Source organism: Pan troglodytes, chromosome 20 (assembly GCF_028858775.2).
Source record: "Pan troglodytes isolate AG18354 chromosome 20, NHGRI_mPanTro3-v2.0_pri, whole genome shotgun sequence".
NCBI lineage: Eukaryota > Metazoa > Chordata > Mammalia > Primates > Hominidae > Pan > Pan troglodytes.
In genome coordinates this window covers 43,610,534-43,627,759 of record NC_072418.2, presented here as the reverse complement: position 1 = coordinate 43,627,759, position 17,226 = coordinate 43,610,534, and the positions used below count along the sequence as shown (strand labels likewise).

Genomic DNA, 17,226 nt, shown 5'->3' with positions numbered 1-17,226 from the left:
ATCGCTTGAACCTGGGAGGCGGAGATTGCAGTGAGCCAAGATCGCGCCACTGCACTCCAGCCTGGGTGACAGAGTAAGATTCTGTCTCAAAATAAATAAATAAAGAGACAGAGAGAAGGGAGTGAGAGAGTAGGACAGAGAGGGACACAAAGGGAAGAGAGAGACACAGAGATGGCGACGGGAGGACAGGACAGAGGCTGAGGGGGACAGATCGCTCACACACTGCACACCACTACACCCCTCAGACCCCGAGCCAGTACCTCCCTCAGCCCAGCCTGGCCCCAGTGCCCTAAGGGTGGATGGGACAGCAGGAAACGTGCCAGGCTGGATGGCAGCCAACCCCTCTCCTGTGTATGCCCCAGGGGACAGCAGGGCCTTGGCAGGTCCCTTCCCCAGTAGCAGCTCCTGAGGGGCAGCTGGGCTCCGTCTGGGTGCCATGGCCCACACAGTCACTTCCTGCCTCGGGCTCCCTCTGCTGGGAAAAGGGCCCAGGAGTCTCATGCTGGAGCCTGCCTCTGGCACCCATCACTGTGTGACCCCAGGGCCACTCCCTTGTCTCCTCTGGGCTTCAGCCCCTCCCTTGAACAATGGGGACCCCCATCTCATGGTTTGCTGGGCTTGGTTGAGACTGAACCCCCTACAGGGAGGGAAGAGCTAACTCTGTACTCTGGCTAAAGCAGGAGGCCCCAACTCCTTCCTCTAAAACCTAAATAGTACAAAAGAAGGTCAAAGATGGTCAAGCTCGCCAGTAGCATTGGAAAAAAATACAAATACACACACTGCAGTGAGATACCACTTCCCAGCCATCAGACTGAGAAAGATCTAAAATGTCTGACAAAACCAAGTGTTGGCAAGGACGAGAGGAAACAGGAGCTCATGTGTACTGCTGGGGAGAGAGTGAGCAGCCACAGAAGGACCTGGGCAGGCAATTTGGCAAAAGCAAGTGAGCTAAAGATGGTTCTAACTTTTAACACTATATAAATATTTCATTTACCACCTGCAAATTACTTTTCTTTTTTTTTTTTTTTTTTTTTGAGATGGGGGTCTCACTCTGTCGACCAGATTGGAGTGCAGTGACACGATCACAGCTCACTGCAGCTTCAACCTCCTGGGCTCAAGTGATCCTCCCACTTCAGCCTTCTGAGTAGCTGGGAACACAGGCATGTGAATCTCGCTATGTTGCCCAGGCTGGTCTGGAACACCTGGGCTCAAGCAATCCTCCTGCCTTGGCCTCACAAAGTGCTGGGATTACAGGCATGAGCCACTGTGCCCAATCATCCATGTTGCTTTTTTAAAATGTGTTTTGGGGCCAGGTGCAGTGGCTCACGCGAATAATCCCAGCACTTTGAGGGGCTAAGGCAGGAGAACTGTTTGAGCCCAGGAGTTTGTGACCAGCCTGGGTAACATAGTGAGACCCCATCTATCAAAAAATAAAAATAAATTAAAATTAAAAAGCAGCATGGAGAGGGGTAAATGCCCCAAATGGAATATGAACAAAAACAAATGAAGTAACCGTGTATCACATAAGTAACAACCAAAGCGAAGGTGAAACAACGAGCTTTTGAAAACAGTAGAGTGATGGTGATATGCTCTCAGTTTTATGACAGTTAAAATTAAAGACTGGCCAGGCACGGTGGTTCATGCCTATTATCCCAGCACTTTGGGAGGCCGAGGCGGGCGGATCACTTGAGGTCAGGAGTTTGGGACCAGCCTGGACAACATGGCGAAACCCCACCAGCCGCCAGCCGGGTATGGTGGCGGGTGCCTGTAGTCCCAGCTACTCGGGAGGCTGAGGCAGGAGAATCACTTGAACCCAGGAGGCAGAGGGTTGCAGTGAGCCGAGATTGTGCCACTGAACTCCAGCCTGGGTGACAAGAGCAAAACTTGGTCTAAAAAAAAAAAAATTAAAGACCTGTGAATAAATACTGAATCTTAGATTTGTTGGGTCAGCAGTTCTGAAACCACTTAATGCATTATGTCTTTTCACCTTCACAATGTCCTTATGAGGTCAGAAATATCATTATGCCCATTTTACTGAAGAAGAAAATGAGGCACAGCCAGGCGCGGTGGCTCATGCCTGTAATCCCAGCACTTTGGGAGGTGGAGGTGGGTGGATCACTTGAGGTCAGGAGTTTGAGACCAGCCTGGCCAACATGGTGAAACCCCGTCTCTACTAAAAATACAAAAATTAGCCAGGCGTGGTGGCAGGTGCCTGTAATCCCAGCTACTCAGGACGCTGAGGCAGGATAATCACTTGAAGCCAGGAGGCGGAGGTTGCAGTGAGCCGAGGTCATGCCACTGCACTCCAGCCTGGGCAACAGAGTGAGACTCCCTCTTAAAAAAAGAAAAAGAAACTGAAGCACGGAGAGAAAAGTAACCTCCTTGGGCTATCCGGGTGATAAGGCACAGAGCCAGGGCTTGACCCAGGCAGCCCAGCGCCAGCATCCATGCCCTTCACTGAGATGCTCTGCTGCTTCCCACACTCCTGCTATCCACCAGGGGGTGAGCATTGAGGTCCTTCCCATTGCAAGGAGAAGGCATCTGAGGCTCAGAGGGAGAGACAAAGGCAGCAAGTGGGAGAGCTGTGACTCAGAACCAGACCTGCTGGAGTCCCAAGTCTGTGCCTTCAGCCACTGCAAAACACTGCTGGGGAAGAATTAGTAATCACTGCAAGATAATTATGAATCCTAGCAATAGGCTGGGGCAGTGGCTCACGCCTGGAATCCCAGCACTTTGGGAGGCCAAGGTGGGTGGATGCTTCAGCCCGGGATCTTGAGACCCATAGTCCAAGCTTCTTCACCCTGTCCTGTGCAGGACTGACCTGCATGGACCAGCCCTCCTGTCCTCTGGCTTCCATGTGGGTTGGCCTCAAACATGGCTTATACTTCTCAGTGCAAAATGAAAACACAAGGTCCCTTGTTCAAATATTTATTAAGAATTTTATCCAGGGGCAGTGCTTCACCCCTGTAATCCCAGCACTTTGGGAGACTAACGTAGGAGGATCACTTGAGGCCAGGAGTTTGAGACCAGCCTGGGCAACACAGTGAGGCCCCCGTCTCTATAAAATACTACAAAAATTATCTGGGCGTGGTGGCACACGCCTGTAGTCCCAGCTACTCAGGAGGCTGAGGTGACAGGTTCACTTGAGTCCAGGAGTTCAAGGCTGCAGTGAGCCATGATCACGCCATTGCACTTCAGCCTGGGTGACAGAGGTAGAAACTGCCTCAAAAACAAAAAAATTCAAGACATCAATAGTAGGGCATTAAACCAAGCATGGAGCCCTGTGTCACTGCACGGGCAAACACCCATGAAGCCAGCCCTGGTTGACAAAGGGAAGCCCAGAGGAAAGTGAGTCTGGGGTATTATTTCCCCAGCTCTTCCCTGCTATGGTGCCATGGTCTGGCTGCCGTTCTTTCTTTCTTTCTTTCTTTCTTTTTTTTTTTTGAGACAGAGTCTCACTCTGTCACCCAGGCTGGAGTGCAGTGGTGCAATCTTGCCTCACTGCAACCTCCGCCTCTCAAGTTCAAGCGATTCTCATGCCCCAGCCTCCCGAGTAGCTGGGATTACAGGCATGTGCCACCACGTTCGGCTAATTTTTGTATTTTTAGTAGAGACGGGGTTTTGCCATGTTGCCCAGGTTGGTCTTGAATTCCTGATCTCAAGTGAACCACCCGCCTTGGCCTCCCAAAGTGCTGGGATTACAGGCGTGAGCCACTGCGTCTGGCCATGGCTGCCGTTCTTGACTAAGAGTGCCAGCTCCTGTCTGGCAACTCTCCCCTTCCAAGTTCCAATAACTTTTCCTTCTCTACCTTCTCTGGCTAGGGAGGAGCAAAAGCTCCCCTCCATGAGTCCCACAGCCCTATATGCTTCCTGCAGCTTCCCCGTTCTCCACTCACACCTTTGTCAAGAAACTCAAGTTTTCTGCAGGTGAGCCTGCTTCTGTTTCTGGCTGGGACCCTGACAGTCAGATGCCCCTTTCTTGCAGGCTTACCACATCCTGGGCGCTGTGCTAAGTGGCTCCTTTCTGTGCACATCCCCACCTGGCCCTGGGAGACCTGCACTGATGATAGAGTCCTATTTAAGAGGGAGGACAGAGGCTCAGGGAGGGACTAAAGGTGGTATTGAATAGCCACTTGGTAGCCATGTGACCTCTGTGAGCCACAGATCCTTTCTGTGCTGTGGTTTTCTGCTGGGTGGGGATAATAATAGGACCTCCCTCATGGGGCTGTTGGGGAGGAGAGAGGAGTTAACAGTGCCCAGCACATTTTGTACATCAGCAGTTCTCAAACTGTGGCCAAGGAACCCCTGGGGGATCCCTGAGATCTTTTCAAGGCATCTGCAAGGTTACAACTATTTTTATAAAAATACTAAGATGTTATTTGCCTTCACCATTCTCATTCTCTCTCCAGCATGCAGCAGTGTTTTTCAGAGACCTGATGACCTGTGCTAGTGAAATGGATTGAATACAGACACGGATGGGAGAAGCTAGCTCTCTTCTATTCTAGACATGAAAGAGAACTACAGTCTGGATGCCATGGCTCATGCCTGTAATCCCAGCACTTTGGGAGGCCAAGGCAGGCCGATCACCTGAGGCCACGAGTTCGAGACCAGCCTGGACAACATGCTGAAACCCCATCTCTACTAAAAATACAAAAATTAGCCAGGCTTGGTGGCACAGGCCTGTAATCCCAGCTACTCCAGAGACTGAGGCAGGAGAATTGCTTGAACCCAGGAGGCAGAGGTTGCAGTGAGCCGAGATCAAGCCACTGCACTCCAGCCTAGGTGGCAGAGCCAGACTCCGTTTTAATTTTTTTTTTTTAGTTCAATAAATAGAGATAAAGACTGGCCAACATAGTGAGATTCTGTTTCTTAAAAAAAAAAATCAATCAGGCATGGTGGTGTGGGTCCGTAGTCCCAGCTACTTGCGGGACTGAGGGAGGAGCATCACTTGAGCCCCAGAGGTTGAGGCTGCAGTGAGCCGTGATCGCACCACTGCACTCCAGCCTGCTGACAGAGCGAGATCCTAGCTCAAATAACTAAATAAAATAAAATAGAGTCAGGCTGTTGCTCTGTTACCCAGGCTAGTCTCAAACTCCTAGGCTCAAGCAATCCTCCTGCCTCGGCCTCCCAAAGTGCTGGGATACAGGCATGAGCCACTATGCCTGGCCTCGATTTTCATTTTTAATACAGTGAATGTCAATAGGTCTAACCCACACAAACAAAGCTTTCTAAGGATCTCAATGCGGTTTAAGAGTGTAAGGGGGGTCCTGGAGACCCAGACATTTGAGAACTGCTATTCTATATAAAGTAGTGACCTCATTGGCCGGGCACAGTGGCTCACACCTGTAATCCTAGTACTTTGGGAGGCCAAGGCGGGTGAATCACCTGTGGTCAGGAGTTCGAGACCAGCCTGGCCAACATGGTGAAACCCCATCTCTACTAAAAATAAAAAAATTAGCTGGGTGTAGTGGCACATGCCTGTAATCCCAGCTATTCAGGAGGCTGAGGCAGGAGAACTGCTTGAACCTGGGAGGTAGAGGTTGCAGTGAGCAGACATTGCACCACCGCACTCCAGCCTGGGTGACAGAGCAAGACTCCAATGAAGGAAGCAAGGAAGGAAGGAAGGAAGGGAGGGGAAAAGAAAGAAAAGAAAAGAGAGGGGAAGGGGAGGGGAGTGGAGGGAAAAAGAACGAACTGACCTCATTGGCCATCACATTCAGATCTGTTTGTCTTTTTGTTCTTTTGCCTGTTCCCCCAACCAGAATGGGATCACCATGAAGGCAGTAACTTTTCATCCATTTTGCCCACTGCTATATCCCAACACCCAGAAAAGTGCCGGGCACGTAGTAGGTACCTAATTATTATTTTTTTTTTTTATTTTTTGAGATGGAGTCTCGCTCTGTCTCCCAGGCTGGAGTGCAATGATGCAATCTCAGCTCACTGCAACCTCTGCCTCCCCGTTCAAGTGATTCTCCTGCCTCAGCCTCCTGAGTAGCTGGGATTACAGCCTCCTGAGTAGCTAGGATTACAGGCATGCGCCACCATGCCCGGCTAATTTCTTTTTGGGTTTTTAGTAGAGATGAGGTTTGACCACATTGGTCAGGCTGGTCTCGAACTGTTGACCTCGCGATCCGCCCGCCTCGGCCTCCCAAAGTGCTGGGGTTACAGGCGTGAGCCACCACACCCAGCTGGTACCTAATAATTATTTGCCACAGAGATGAATGAATACATATTAATCAGTGTCATTATGTATTTCTTACTAGCCTTTTTTTTTTTTTGCCATACACTATGCCAAGCACTATATAACTACATAGGAAATATATCAAAAAGGAGGAGTGAAGAGTCAAGGGCACTGGATTGAAATCCAGGCTTTGCTATTTGCTACTCTGGACAAGTAAGTTCACCTCTCACCTCCTGGAACCTCAGTTTCCCATCAGTCAGTCAGGCATTGTTCCTGACAGGTAAAAGCAGGAGTCACGTGGGCCAGATACCATGGCTCACACCTGTAATCCCAGCACTTTGGAAGGCTTAGGCGGGAGGGTTGCTTGAGCCCAAGAGTTTGAGACTACCCTAGGCAATATGGTGAGACCCTGTCTCTATAAAAAATTTAAAAAGATTATCCAGACGTGGTGGTATGCACTTGTGGTCTCAGCTACTTGGAAGGCTGAAGTGGGAGAATCACTTGAGCCCAAGAGTTTGAGGCTGCAATGGACTGAGATCAAGCCACTGTACTCCAGCTTGGGCGACAGAGTGAGTAACTATCTTGAAGAAAAAAACAAACAACAACATCAACAACAGCAACAAAAAAAGAAAATCAAAGGCAGGAGCCATTACTCCCTGGGAGGTGAGAAACAATGGCTACGTTCACCTCTGGTCATTCCACGTGAACTGCTGTGTACCAAGCATGGAGCTGCCAAACTGGGAGCAGATACAAAGCAGACGCTGCGTCTGTTCTCTAAGAGTGCCCTGTTTCATAAAGGAGACACTGGTTAGCTGTGTGTCCTTGGGCCAGGTGCCTTACTTTCTGTGCCTCAGTTTCCCCATTGGTAAAGCAGGATAATAACAGTACCAATCTCCAGAAGTGGCTGGGAGGAGTTCAGTGAGTGCTTGGCCCAGAGACTGGTAGAGGAATGCTCAATGAATGTCATTGTTATTCCATGCAAAGCCATTCCCATACCCCTGAGCCTTGGTTTCTCCATCCAGGAAATGAGTGTCAGGGTCCTGTGAAACCTTTAGCATGCTAGTCATTTACCTACTGCTTTGTGGCTCTAGATCCTTCCTTTTCCCTTTGTACTCCATACCTTAGGGGGTGGTGGCTGCTTCCAACAGTTATTACTAGCTGGATTGCTTCAATATTCCCTTTCTCATCTTCTACAAGTTTGAAATAAATCCCTGTATTAAATCCCCTCCATTTGACATACCTTGAGTGGGGTTGGACCCTGACCTGGCCCCCATGTGGCATAGGGAGCCCTCATCTGGGCCAGGAAGACCATACCTGCAGCTTCTTGAGCTGACTGTTGACAGTGGCCAGGTCTCCTCCAGGGTCCACGTCTTGCAGCTGGCTCTCCATGTGAAGGAGCTTCTTGTCCAGCTCAGCAAAGCTCTGCACCAGCTGGTCTGCTTTGCTGGCCTCAAAGAGCTGCCGTGCCTTGGCCTGGGTGGTGCTCTCCAGCTCTGCCCAGCACTGGCGGATCTCGCCCAGCTTCTTCCGCACGGAGGCCGCCAGTTCGGGCTTCTCCTGCATCAGTTGCTGGCCCTCCTGCCCCAAGTGGGTGGATGGCAGGAGATGGAGAAGAAAGATAGATGGTGGGGAGAATCAGAGAAGTGTGGGAGAGTGACAGGACACAGGGAAAGATGTGAAAAGAGAATCAGAGGCAGGGAGTGGGAGACACATAGGGAGAGAGAGACATGAGGGGTGGATGCAGAGATAGGCCCAGAAATGGAAGGAACCAAGGAAAAGAGACAAGAAGAGAGAGACAGACAGACAGAAGTGAGGGGAGGGAGACAGAGAGATAGAGGGAGAGATAGATGGACACAGCGACATGGGAAGGAGTCAGGGAGAGACAAACAGTCACAGAGTGATCAACAGAGAGACAGGCACAGAAAATCAGAAACATGGGGAGAGGACCGTAAGAAAGACAAGGATAGAGGGATAGACAGACAGGAAAGAAAGACAGAGGGAGCCAGAGAGGCAGGGAGAGAATGAACTTCCATTAAACTCAAAGTCAAGAAGACTGCCTTCGCCATATGCCACCATTTATGAAACATCAATGACCATTTAAGGGTTTAAGGCCAACGTGGGTGTCTCTGTGTGAGTCAGAAAAGTGTGTATATCCAGGGCTACAGGTCTAGGGGTTCAGCCAGAGGAGGGGGAAGTTCTGAGGGTTGAGGCTTGGAGCAAATATCTACCTCAGTCCCTCCAAGACTGAAGTCAAGGTTCTTAGTGGCCCAGAGCTACTTAGGTAACATTAAGTATTAAAAGTAACAAGACCACAGTAATTACAGCTCTTAGGTGCGTGGCCTTGTGTTAAGCACTTTATGTGCACAGAGCCCAGGAAGTAGCTATATTTATTATTTCCTTAATTTTATAGAAGAGCAAACTGAGGCTCCCAGAGGTTAACACAATTACCTAAGGCCCCACAGCTGGTAACAGGCATAGACACAGTTAGAAACCAGGGCTCTAAGAATCCAAAGTTTACTTTAACCCTGGGCTTCCCAGGGTCTGTCCCAGCCCATCTCCCCAACCTTCCATCTTCAATGCCCCAAATGGTATGGAAGGAACCTGGTAGAGGAGGTTATATTAAGAAGTGAAATATTTAACAAACAGTAGGATACAGGCACCATTCAGAAGAGATGCTGGCCACTTTACAGATGAGCAAATTGAGGCTCAAAGATGTTACATGAATCACTCAAAGCCACATAGCTAGGAGCAGATCTGGAGCTGATTTGAGTCAGTCCAGAGATGTAAGACCAGCAGGATGGCAGCAGCGGGTGCAGCAGGTGAGACGTGGGCTCCCTGGAGGCCTCCTGCACCTGGCATAGGCAGAGGGGCCATCAGCTTCCTCACCCGCTCGATCTTCTCCAGCCACTCCTTATTCTGAGCCAGCTCGGCCATGAATGCCTGGTGCCGGAGCCATCTCTTATGCAGCTTGTGGCTGTCCTCCCGCGTGCCATCCCGCGCCATCAGCATCTTCTCATGGATCCAGCCATCCAGCTGTGCATAACAGGGCAGGAGGGCTCAGCTGGTCCCCTCAACCTGCCACAGCCCCCCATCCCTTCAGGAAGTCCCAGGTTCAGGGCCTGGGCTGCTAGGGTGTATGGGTGGAAGGAATAGGAAAGGATGAAAAAACCTTTGCAAGTGAGGCCTTTATATTGGGGGTGGGTGCGGCTCAAGCTCTTTCCTGGATAGAGGATGGATGGAAGGGTCCCCAGAATGCCCAATCCTTTGCTCCCCTGTCCCCTGTCCTGAGGGAAGCCCTCCTCAACTCCCCACAAGCCCCCAAGGCAGGGCCAGTCAGCCTCTTAGACTTGGGGACAGATCACCCCCCCAAAACAAGCTCTCCAACCCAATTTAGCTAACTCCCAATTCATCCCCAGGACCACCCCTCCCATAGCAACACTTAGACACTTCATTCAATCTTAGCCACCCCCCAATAAGGACCAATTCAAGAGCCTCAACCCATTCCCAAGGGTATCAAATGAAGCCCCCATATCTAGCCCCAGTTCCTCCAGTGTGGCCAGATAAACCCCCCAAACAACCTCCCAATTAAAGCCAACTCTAGCTCTCTCTAAACTAACCCTCTAATCTGGAGTAGACCCATCCTCCATAATCGAGATCTAGCACCCCTAATGAGCCCACAGGGCTCCCCAATTCTAGCCCTGGGACTCTAAGACCACAGATCCCCAAACCATGACCAGTTCTAGCCCTCAACCAAAGCCAACCCCAGCCAAATGTGAAAAACAAAGCTGTGTTCTGGCTCTCCAAACCAGTCTACCCCAAAATCTAGCCACAGACTCTCCATCGTGGATCAGATCGGACCTCCCAAGCCCGGCCAGCACCCCCACCCCTACAACTAAAGCCAGTTCTAGTCCTCCTACCCACCAACAAAACCACTCATCCAAAACGCAAGCACCAAGAGTGGGCCCCTCTCACGGCACTAGAGAGGATCAATCACAGGCTGCTTTTTGAGCCTCCCCCAACCCCCTCCAGTAAAACACCAGACTTATCCTCCAAGCCAGAACTTCCCCACTCATGACCAAACCTGGCACCTGAAACAGTTTGCTCCTCCCCTTTCTCCTTCCCACTCCAGTCACAAGATCCTCCCTCCTCCCTCCTGCAAAAAAAAAAAAAAAAAAAACAAACACTGGACTCCAGCTCCGCGGTCCCGGGAGGCAAATGCAGTCACAGCCAAGGACAAATCCCAGATCCCCAGCTGGCCAAACCCCAGCCCATGTCCCCTGAGCATGTGCTCCCCAGGGGTCCAGGACAGCATCACACTCCTTCATACACACACTAGAACCAAGTCCAGTGCTGAACCCCCCAACTCAATTCACAGGTTCCCGACGTGCAGGGAAGAGTCCAACGGCAACCACAGCCCGCAGTGAAAGCAGAGCCCTTAAAGAGATGGTACCCCATCCTCAAAGTAAAGCCCCCTCAAAAGTGATTCCTTCATGATGGAGGGCAAAACCAGACTATCCAACAACCCAGGAAAAGCCCCACAAAGTCAGAGCCCCCTAGACCCAGAGAAAATCCAAGGCCCCTCATCTTCCAAGGCAGAGCCCCCCAAAAGTGATTCACCTCCATCATCCAAGGCTGAAACAGATCCTCCCAAAACAAGAAAGAAACCCCCCAAAAGGTTGAGAAACCTCCAACCCCAGGGCAAATCTTAGATGCCCCATTACCCGGAGAAGAGCCCCCCCTCGAAAGGCTGAGACGCCCTGAACCCTTAGGGCAAATCCAGATTACCCTAGAAGTGGTCTTAGAAGTCCCCCCGCTTCGCTCCCCTCCCTTGGGGGCCGGCCCCTCAGTCCCGCCCGCGCCAGCACCGCGGACAGCTCCCGGCGTCCTTGCCCCTCCCCCAGGGCGGGGGTCCGGGCGCCTGCCCGGCCCGCCCCCGCGCCGCCCCGCCCCTCCCTCCCGCGGCCCTGGCGGGCGGGCACGCGCCCGAGCCCCCTCCCCTGTCTGCGTCCGCGGGGTGCGCGCCAACCCCCTCCCCTGGGCGCCCCCGAGACCTGAAGCGGCAGTGGCGTTGGCGGGGCGTCCCTGCAGCGGGCGGGCGGGTGCTCGCCCCTCAACTGCGACGGCAGCGGCAGCGGCGGCGAAGGCTGAGGCTCCGGCGGCCGCGCGCCCCCTCCCTCGCCCCCGCGCCGCGGCCGCGCGCCCGCCCGCGTGCGCCCCCTGCCTGCCTTCCTGCCCGCCTCTTTGCGGGGCCCCAGGTGGGGGTGCAGGAGGAACCACCACTCGCCCCAAGGCTTCGGGTGGGGGGCTTCTGTGCCATCTCAGATGATTGCTACCTGATCCAGAACAATCTCATGAGGGATGGGGGGTGCTCCTGGACCAAATCTAATGCCGGGAGGGAGCGCCTGGGGCTTGGACTGCCTCACTATGGGAGTGGGGATTATGGTGAGGGGCTGGGTGGGGGCCTCCTGAACCATCTCTAATGGGAAGAAGCTCGGGCTCCTGGCCACCACATGTGGACAGGGGATATGGGAGGGCGACCTGGAACATCTCACAATCTCCAGTGGGGGCGAGGGGGAACAGGGGGTTCCTCCAGTGGCTCAAGTCCCGGCCTACCCCAGTTATGGGGGAGGGGGGCACGGTATGGAGGCCCTTGTTTATTCCGTATGCGGAGAGAACAATCTCCCATGGGCGTTCAACATAGGGGGGAGGGTCGAATCGTCTTTTGAGGCTGAGGGGTTTAGGGGTTAGACCTGGTTCCTGAACCAGCTTTGGTTGGAAGAAACTTAGGTACGGGGTGATGATGGAGGAGGGGATGATCCTGGGTCACACAGATGGAGGGGCTCAGGGCCAGGCCTATCTCTGTTTAGGGTTTAGGAAAATGTTTACTAGGCCATCTCTAATGTGGCCAAAGTCTAGAATCGTTTCTATGGAATGCAAGGGAAGGAGGGGAAGACAGCAGGTCTCCGGAACCGTCACTAATAAGGAAGGGGGCCTGGACCATCTCGGATTAGGGGAGATCGTCCCTAATGTGTGCAGATCATCCCTAAGGGAAGGGGCTTGATTCCTGAACACCTTTAAAGGGGCGAGGGCTTGGTTCAGAGCCATCGCTGGCTGCAGGAGGGCGCAGGGCCGCTGGCCCCCCCACGGCCCTCGGCCCTTATCCCCACCGCCCGCCCCGCCCCTCTCCTGGGGTAGAGCGATTCTCACAAATCTCAGGAGAGAAAGGTGAGATCAGCGCGCGTCCCCGCGGGACCCGTAGGCGCGGACACGCGCGGTTGCCAGGGGCACCCGGGGCCCCTCCTTCGTTTCCCGGAGTCGGCGTGGGCGGGCAGGGACTTGCGGAGCATGCGCACTGAGACCCGGCTCCGCGCGCCCCCTGGCGGCTTAGAGCGAGCATCGCTCCGCGACCCACTTAGACGGGGCGTCCCCACCCCCACCTCGGCCGAGAAGCACTTCCCTCCCGACTAAAGGGGATGTCTCGGTCCCCAGCACACCTGGAGTTCCTACCTCGTGGCAGTCTCGGAGGAAGTGCTGCAGCTCAAGTTGGTCATGTAGCTTTTGCATCCATTGCTGGGCCCGTAACTGGTTTTCTTGGTTCCTGGGGATGGGGAGATAAGGGCTGGGGAAAGGCCCCGGGTTGGGGGGTGCGGCGCTGGCAGTAGGACTGTGAGGGCACTGGGCTGGGTAGGGGAAGAAGGGCGTGGAAAATATGTAAGAGAGAGAGAGGAATTAGTGGGGCAAAGCCAGGGACGCAGGGACAGGGCTGAAGAAGGGCAGAGAGAGAGACAGAGGAAGAGAAAGGGAGAGGCAGAGACAGGCACTTAGAAAGAAAGAGATATAGACGGAGAGAAAAAAAGGCAAGTCCAGAGAGAAAGATAACAGCGAAGTAAAGACAGACATACCTAGGGACAAAAACAAAACAAAACAAACGAGAAAGTGAGAGGAGACACCAGAAAGAGAGCGAGAGAGAGAATAAAAAAAGACGAGAAAAGAGATGGAGCAAGGCAGAGCCAGAAAGATACTCAGGGAGCAGCAGACGACGAAAGACAGGAGGCAGAGAGAGGGAAAGTGACAGGAGGAGTCCGGTCAGGGACAGCCCAGAGAGAGACAGGCAGAGGAGTGGCAAATGCCACCAGGAAAAGACAGCCCCACAGACGACAGACAGACCAGGGGGCCACAGAGTTGGAGAGAGGGAAGAGAGCAGAGTATGGGGAGAGATGACAGCAGAGTCGCAGAGAAGCTACGCTTATTTTTTTTTTTTTTTCCTTTTTCTGGAGAACGGGGTCTCGCTATATTGCCCAGGCAGGTCTCGAACTCCTGGGCTCAAGCTATCCTCCCGCCTCTTAGCCTCCCTGAGAGCTGGGATTACAGGCGTGAGCCACCGCGCCCGGCAAGTCGCAGAGAAGCTGAAGTGGGCACTCCTGCAGGCAGAGCGAGGCCCTTGGCCTGACTGAACTGACCAGGCTGGACCCAGGCCGTACCACCCTGGAGCCGGCTGGGACCATGGGCCCCGGGCAGTCTGGCCTCCTGCCCACAGTGCAAGGCAAAGTGCCCAAGAGGCCTGGTGGATGGGGCTGGGGCATCCCACATGGGCTCCCATGCATCCCTGCTCTGTTGCTATCTGTCTCCCCCAGGGAGAGAGAGAGAATGAGACTATCCTCCCAGGGTCTCCATGAGAGTCCTTAGAGTCCTTTTTTTTTTTTTTTTTTTTTTTTTGAGATGGAGTCTCGCTCCATCGCCCAGGCTGGAGTGCAGTGGCATGATCTCGGCTCACTACAACCTCCACCCCCCAGGTTCAAGCGATTCTCCGGCCTCAGCCTCCCAACTAGCTAGGATTACAGGCGCCCACCACCAGGCCTGGCTAATTTTTGTATTTTTAGTAGAGACAGGTTTTCGCCATGTTGGCCAGGCTGGTCTCGAACTCCTGACCTCAAGTGATCCACCCGCCTTGGCCTCCCAAATTGCTGGGATGGGAGTGAGCTCCTGCACTCAGCCAATCTCAGAGGCCTTTCTGACCTACCAGGCTCCACACCCCCACCTTTCCAAACTCTTATTCTCCTTGCACTCTTCCCCCTCACTCTGTGGTAACTGTACTGCCCTTCTTGCTGTGCCTTGAGCAAGCCTCAGGCCCTTGGCACTAGCTGTTCCCTCTGCTGGGAATGCTCCTTCCCCCAACATCTACTCAAAGATCACCTTCTTCGTGAGGTCCCTCCTGACCACTCCCCAACACTTTCTGGCTTTCTTCCCTTCTTTAATTTTCTCCTTAGCACTTAACGCAATCTAACACGTGCTATATGTTACTTATTTATCTTGGCTGTCTCCCATGCTAGGATATATCATTTCCACGAGGGCAGGGATTTTTGTCTGTTTTGTTCATAGATGTGTCCCCAATGCTTAGAAAAAGGGCTTGGCATACAGTACACACTCCACTTATATTTGTTAAATGAATGAATGCAAGAAACACAGTGGCAGAGAGAAAAAAGATGGGAGAAACAAAAGTACAGTATCTGTGAAAGACAGAGGCAGAAAAGACAGGGTTAGAGAGGTGCAGATGGAGGGAGAGAAAAACAGAGAGGGAGCAGGAAACAGAGATACAGAAATAGATGGATAGATGGAAGCAAAGAGACAGAGTGTATAGGAGACAGTTGCAGAGACAGAACCAGAGAGAAGGAACAGGAAGGGCCTGAGACAAGCAAGCGAAGCACTGACTGCCTCCTGCCCAACTTAGCTTAGGAGCCAGGAAAGACAAAATGCCTCTGAAATTGAGCTGAAATCAATCCTTCCGGGCCTTCAGCAGCCAAACTGTCAAGCATCAGTCCTAGAGATGAGGAAGACCCTGAGTCTCCATGAGGGTGAAAGAACAACAGAGTAGGCCGGGCGCGATGGCTCACGCCTGTAATCCAAGCACTTTGGGGAGGCCACAGTAGGAGGATTGCTTGAGCCCAAGAGTTTGAAACCACCCTGGGCAATATAGTGAGACTTCATCTCTACAAAAAAAGAATGAAAAATTAGCCGAGCAAGGTGGCACATGCTTTTAGTCCCAGCTACTCAGAAGGCTGAGGCAGGAGGATTGTTTGAGCCCAGGAGATTGAGGCTGCAGTGAGCAGTGATCGCACCACTGCACTCCAGCCTGGGCAACAAAGAAAGACCCTGTCTTTAAAAAAAAAAAAAGAAAGAAAAGAAAGCAACAGGGTTCAAATCCAGGCTGTGGTACTTCCTGGCCATGACTCTGGGCAAGTCAGTTTTCCCCTCTGAGCCTCACATGCAAAACGCAGATAAGAACAGCACCTAGTGGCCAGCGCGGTGGCTCACGCCTGTAATCCCAGCACTTTGGGGAGCCGAGGCAGGTGGATCACTTGAAGTCAGGAGTTTGAGACCAGCCTGGCCAACATGGCAAAACCCTGTCTCTACCAAAAATACAAAAATTAGTTGGACATGGTGGCTCTTTCCTGTGATCCCAGTACTCAGGAGGCTGAAGCAGGAGAACAGCTTGAACCCTTGAGGCAGAGGTTGCAGTGAGGCGAGATCACGCCACTACACTCCTGCCTGGGTGACAGAGCGAGACTCCATCTCAAAAAAAAAAAAAAAAAAAAGAACAGCACCTCACACACAGGTTCCAGGTGAGGGGCCAGGCAAGCTGAAGCTCTAAGTGACTTGCCCTGAATGTCACAGATTCAGGGGTGAAGCCAGGTCTAAGACCCCCAGGGCCCCAGTCCCCAGCTCTGTATGGCTCTGCCCCCTTGGCGGATGTGGAAACTCCTCCCACTCCTCCCACAGGGCGGGAAATGTGTCCCTAGACAAATAAATGACTGGGATGGTGGGAAGGTGTAGAGATTAGTCCGTCTCAATCCCTCTGTGTCCACACCTCACCCACCACAACCCTGGGGCAAATGCCGCCTCTCCCACAGCGGCTGCACGTCTCCCATCCGGGCCCTGACCTTTCTGCCTGGGCTTCCTCCATCCCAGCCCCGAGCATTCTGGGCCATCCTTGTCAGATAACGTTCGAGCTCTGTGAGGCAGGAATCATGTTCTGTCCTGGTCATTTCTGTGACCACACCCCCACTCCGTACAGAGCACGGGCTCAGTACATGTTTAATTGACTGGAGGATGAGTGAATAAACAATAGAGTGAAAGGAGCAATTAATGAATGACTGAAAAGTAATGAATGAATGAATCATGGAATGAACAGTCCCCCGGGCTCCTCCTCCTCGTTTTGCTAAGCCTGGCGTGCAGCAGGTGCTCAAGAAATGTGGAACAGGCCATGCTCAGTGGCTCACACCTATAGTCCAGCTACTCAGGAGGCTGAGGCAGGAGAGTTGGTTGAGCCCAGGAGTTCCAGGCTGCAGTGAGCTATGATTGCACCACTGCACTCCAGCCTGGGCAACAGAGTAAGATCCCTGTCTCAAAAAAAAAAAAAAAAAAAGTGGAACAAAGGAAGGATCCAGGCCTGGATGGAAAAGGGGCACTAAATGATGAGTTTGCATCCTCAAGAACAGAATTCCCATAAAAGTTTCCTTTAGAAGCATGCTGCCTTGCCCCAGATAAATCTAAGGAAAGGATGTCTGAGCCGTAAACAGAAAAGGGGTAGCGGTCCTGGGGCTGGGGGTGGCACAGTGAAGTGACCAGGGATGCTTTCTGTCAGGAGATGGGAAGACAGAAGGAGGGGTACCGGGTCCCGTTCTGGCCTGGATCATGCCGGAGAGAGCCAGAGAGCCTGAGAGGAGAAATTTAGGGTCACCAGGAGGAGCAGAAACAGCTCTAATGACAGACAGAACTGGGTCTGGAAGACAAGAAAGGACTTCCCATGATGGCTGGAGGTGGTGGTGTTGTTTTGTTCAGTGCCTACCTACAATAGTGCCTGGCACACAGTAGATGCTCAATAAATATCTTCACTTGATTAGTGCAAGGACAGACAAGAGAGTGGTGGCAAGAGACAGATGGTGACAGAAGCAGAGAACAATGAGGTTCAAGAGATGAGAGAGACACAGAGACACGCGGACACTCACTTTGCATGCTTCCTAGAGTGGCTGGGGCCAGGAAGAGGT

At 52.6% G+C, this 17,226-nt stretch overlaps 1 protein-coding gene across 5 annotated transcripts in view; it reads right to left on the bottom strand.

Annotated features, from left to right (window-relative positions):
• The window catches only part of SPTBN4 (spectrin beta, non-erythrocytic 4), a 108,493-nt gene that overhangs the window by 34,604 nt on the left and 56,663 nt on the right, over positions 1-17,226 (bottom strand). For all 5 annotated transcript variants that reach the window (XR_010153874.1, XM_016935994.4, XM_054673188.2 and 2 more), the window contains exons 18-20: positions 12,689-12,779; positions 9,068-9,214; positions 7,496-7,759 (exon numbers count right to left, since the gene is read on the bottom strand). Coding sequence is in view for 4 of the 5 variants with exons in the window: in XM_016935994.4 (XP_016791483.2) it covers positions 7,496-7,759; positions 9,068-9,214; positions 12,689-12,779 (502 nt within the window). In the remaining variant the exon portion in view is untranslated. The remainder of the gene's footprint in view (positions 1-7,495; positions 7,760-9,067; positions 9,215-12,688; positions 12,780-17,226) is intronic.